The sequence below is a fragment of the Penaeus monodon genome, chromosome 4 (genome assembly GCF_015228065.2).
Source record: "Penaeus monodon isolate SGIC_2016 chromosome 4, NSTDA_Pmon_1, whole genome shotgun sequence".
Lineage (NCBI taxonomy): Eukaryota > Metazoa > Arthropoda > Malacostraca > Decapoda > Penaeidae > Penaeus > Penaeus monodon.
Genome location: NC_051389.1, coordinates 38,997,524 through 39,001,961, shown reverse-complemented (window position 1 = coordinate 39,001,961; position 4,438 = coordinate 38,997,524). Strand labels below are relative to the sequence as shown.

General features: G+C 42.2%; 1 protein-coding gene across 1 annotated transcript in view; it reads left to right on the top strand.

Annotated features, from left to right (window-relative positions):
* Positions 1 to 4,122, top strand: part of LOC119572553 (sortilin-related receptor-like) — a 12,339-nt gene extending 8,217 nt beyond the window's left edge. Inside the window, exons 4-5 of the mRNA XM_037919657.1 lie at positions 3,807 to 3,864; positions 4,038 to 4,122. Coding sequence (XP_037775585.1) covers positions 3,807 to 3,864; positions 4,038 to 4,122 — 143 coding nt within the window. The remainder of the gene's footprint in view (positions 1 to 3,806; positions 3,865 to 4,037) is intronic.
* Positions 4,123 to 4,438: the final 316 nt, after the last annotated feature.

Sequence of the window (4,438 nt, the reverse complement as noted above, 5' to 3'; positions counted from 1 at the left end):
CATGTGTGTAGTTTACATATGCTAGTAGAAACCCTGTCAATACACCTCCTAAACTGTGGAGCTGGTTGCTTCATTATCTTTAAGGCCGAAACAAAACGTTCAGCCTCACCATTGTAGCTGGATGTTAAGTTTGCACTAAAGGTATGTTTGATGTTATTAGCTCTACAAAATGAATGAAAATTCATTAGATGTGGGAACAAAAAAAAAAACCTTTTTGGAAAGGAGGTCCATTGGTCATTTGTTCCGCATGCCCCGAGTGTAAATTATTTTTACATTATTGTACTAAGGAATTGGTTAATCATTTGTACTACTTCAGGCCACATCTTATATGCATCTTCGAACCTGTCAAAAGAAAACTTTGGCCTAAGAATGGACCAGCAAATGTTGGCCATGCTGAACTAAGAATTTCCAAGGATGTGACTTTATTGGCTTAGGATTCTAATTTTGTAAATGCACAATCTCTCGCAACATCTTTATGTACATTCTATGCGCTACAATACTTGGCCACCAAACAAAATTATGGGGCATTGGAACTTCTTACAATTCCTGATGGTCTGATGTAAAATTCTAATACGGAAGTGTAGTGGGCAACTACTAACCTTGCACTCTCAATATGCAACCTTTTTCAATCGAGGAACATCCGTGCATCTACAAAAGGTTTTACCTCAGCCTGGGATAACAGAACCCTTACCAGATAAAACTGATAGTACCTTGAAAGTAATGGACTTTCCTTGTGTATAATTTGCAATCTGCTGGAAGTAATAGGTTAGTTGAGGCGCATCCTGTCACCGTAATACAAGCTACTTCCTGAATATTGGGTGGCCCTATCCAATGGCAAACGAGACGATGCATCTGCATTCCCCAATATCATGGTAGCACCTATGATCCACGATGTAGTTCTATGCAGAAAAGTACTACTTGATCATTTTTGTAACCTGCAGATACACTTTGGTTAATCCACATTTTGACCACATAATCGTATAAACCATTGTTGAAATATAACTAACGTGAACGGTTTCTTAACATAAAGGACAAATGTGGAACAGCTCTATCCCTATACTAAAGCTAGTGCTTCTTTATCTGAGAATAATTCTAAGGATAATTCACCATGCCTCAAGTTTCGGTGCCGTCCTCCATGAACTAACACAGCACCTAAGGCTGCCTGTGATGCAATCACATACTAATTTAACAGGTAAATATTGGTTGTAATGAGTAAGAAAGAACTTGAGGTATTTTCTGCTTAAAATTCTTATCAATGAATTCTGGCAACCTTCGTTCAATCACAATCGACTTCTTTAGTTGTCCATCTTACAGTGGGCTTGCAATAGTAGCAAATCCTTTACAAATTACAAAATTACTAGATCATGAATGACTAACTTTTACATTTTTGGAATTTTGTTGCTCTACTACTCATTTATCATTAGTCTTATGGATTCGATTATCCACACTTAAACCCTAAATACTCGAGAGGAAACCGGAAAAAGATGTTATCCTGATTGGATCTTCATTCTATTTCCTGGTTCAGTATAGTACTGATTAACCTGTTTTGGTGATAACTCGGTTTTACAGCTACCAAGATGGCATGACAAAGCAAAATACCCAGATAGTGCATTGGTTGAGATCTTACCATGGGGGGGCTTTGTTGCAAATTGCAGGACTAAATGCTATACGCGTCGGCCGTTCTCTTGGCTTGCATAATCCCAGTGTAGTAATAATGTAAATATTCTTGTGAATTTCGTCCATTTCCAATTGTGGGAATGACGCCGGAAAGGCAGTAAAGTGAAAAAAGATTTGGGCAATTTCCCCCCCCAAAAAATATACATGCATCCCGATTTCCTGGCAATATTCAGGATTTTTCCTACGCGCATCTGTTTCTGCCTCTGACAGACCAGTACTATGTGGTAGCTCTTCAAGCGCGTCAACACTCGAAGCAGAATAGGACGTCCATGGTGACCGCCCGAGTGCAAGCAGAATTTCCACTCTGGAGATATAGAGGCCGTGTCGCAGTGCTCGGCTGAATGGTAATAGTCTGCGTTACTCCATGGTGCGTAGGGCTTCGGAAACTGCTGAGGAAGGGACAAGGAACAGTTCATCAGGAATATGATGAGGAGGTTGAAGGCCATTTCTGGTAAACGACCTTCGCCCTGCCTACCAAGGCCCGAGAAAGCTGAATCTAAGGCCCTCCTTCACATATGGACCAGTCCGATCAGCAGATGGACAGATCATACTCCGATCAGTTGGGTTTGTGAACGTTGGGCTGAGTATTTTTGAGAATTTGTAACAGGTAGACCCTCCAACAAGTTAGTTGGATGCCAAGCGATGTCACAACCACCTGTGGCCGGACCCACCCATCAGTAGGAGCCTCCTACCCCTACACGGAGGTTAAAAAGGTGTGCGTGGGTGTCTTCAAACTTCTTACATGTAATTCAGGTGTGAGCAAGGCTGTGTCCGTGCACCAACACTTCAACACCTGTATGACGGATAATGGAAGGAGCTCATAGCAAAGTCAGTGTGGAGCAAACACAAGGCAATATAAAGGAACTTGACTTTGCCGACGATGTTGCCATCCTATCTGAGCCTTGAGTCACTGGTGGCGGCTCTTGATGCAATTTAGCACTTGTGTGCGAAGCCCCTTCGGTAGAGGTCTAATGGACCAAGACCAAGATTCAGCACTTCGGGGGCTGTTAGGGGAACCCTTCCAGTCGATCCACTGCTTGCAGAGAGGACGTTGAAGTTGGTTTTTATACTTACGTAGCATTAGTCCATCTCTCTGGGCTGTCCTGGTACCTATGCAGTAGGACCAAGTTGCATGTCTTCAAGCCTTGATACTGCCAGTTTTGCTATATGAAAGCGAAACCGGGGACGCTATCCAGTGCCTTGGAGTATCCCTTTATGCCTTTTTGTAACAAGTCCTTCGCCGGATCATTGGAGGTACAGTTGGCAGGACCACGTGTCCAACAGCGGTTACACCTTGGGGACTGGCATTGGGACCTGTTACTTGTATAATCCAGGATCACCAACTCAGGCAATATGGACACCAGCTTGTTCCCTGTGGATGGACCTGCCCATCAGTTCTCTCTGTGAGACAACCTGGTTGGAGATCATGGCTTGGGAGGCTCGACGTCGAAGTTAGCCCTTGATCGAGATGATGAAATCGCAACAGGAACTACCTTTGCCCAAGCCTTCTCTGTTTGGGAGACCTTCCGATACTGAGGAAGTGAGGGATGACAACAAAGATACATTTACCTGGGTTTATAAGTATGATATTCAGCTAAAGCATATATTGATATATATATAATATATACATATATATATTGCAGTAGTCACCATTGTGGGGATGGTAAGGTAAAGTCGGTAAAATCAAATGCCAGAGTATAGCAATGATTGTGGCTGTAGCGCGGTATCTATGCTGTACCATATTGTCATTTACAGTAATTCTCAAGTACAAGTCGGACAGCATTCCCCATAAAAGTTTGTCGGTTATTGGGCTGGTATTGATACAGCAAGGTAAAAGTACATCATAATTCTTAAGGTCAATTACCACCAGGATCTGTAGGTTTTATAAACTTATGAGTGAGCACTACAGTTATTTTAGGTCTAGCATAAGTGAGACTACAGATCTGGTGATGATCTCGTGACATAAAAACAGTATAGGGTTGAAATTATCAGGTAAATGTGTGGAAATATATGGTCATGATTCTTTAATATAATTTAGTTTAACATATGGTTAATTATTGTCTCGTACTTATATTTAGTGAGTAACGGACAGCAGAGAACTGGGATTAGTTTTTTTCAATTCTCTCTAGAATTATGCCAAGGCTTCATGTGTGAAACGAGCAGGCAGTGGGTAGCCATGGAAAGCATGTGAGGGGTGTGGTTGACTGCAGTTTGGCGAGGATGCAATTAACTGCAGTAGTTTTAAATTGTTTGATATATTGAAGTAAAAATATGGGTATTCATTAAATTAAAGTGATAACCTGAGCCAAAATGTTTCATTATGAGACGAATATAGCACAGAATTTTGCTCAATGCTTTAGTGGCATTGTGTCTGGGTTCGCCCCCCTACGTGAGTGGGTTGCTGGACCTGTCAGAGCAGCGGAGTCCATTGGAGTTGATGCGTAAAGAAGGCATTCATGGCGGCCAGTTTGTTGGAAGGTGTTGCTTACCGAACTGGTTAAAGAAAATATGTCCGTATCTCGAACAGGTGAGTCTCCTTCAAACCAGCCTGCGTTCGTTGGCACTTGGGCAGCGCTGTGAAGCGTACAGTTTTCACAGAACGTCTGTTAGCACGATACGTGTTTCTTGTGTGGTGCCACAAACGCTACGGTCGCGAGGGCTAGTACGCCAAGCAGGAATTGTCTGCAAACACTAATAATATAGGAGTGTCAAAAAATTTATTTCGGGTCTATGGCTTCTTTATGATGAACGGAATTGCTAA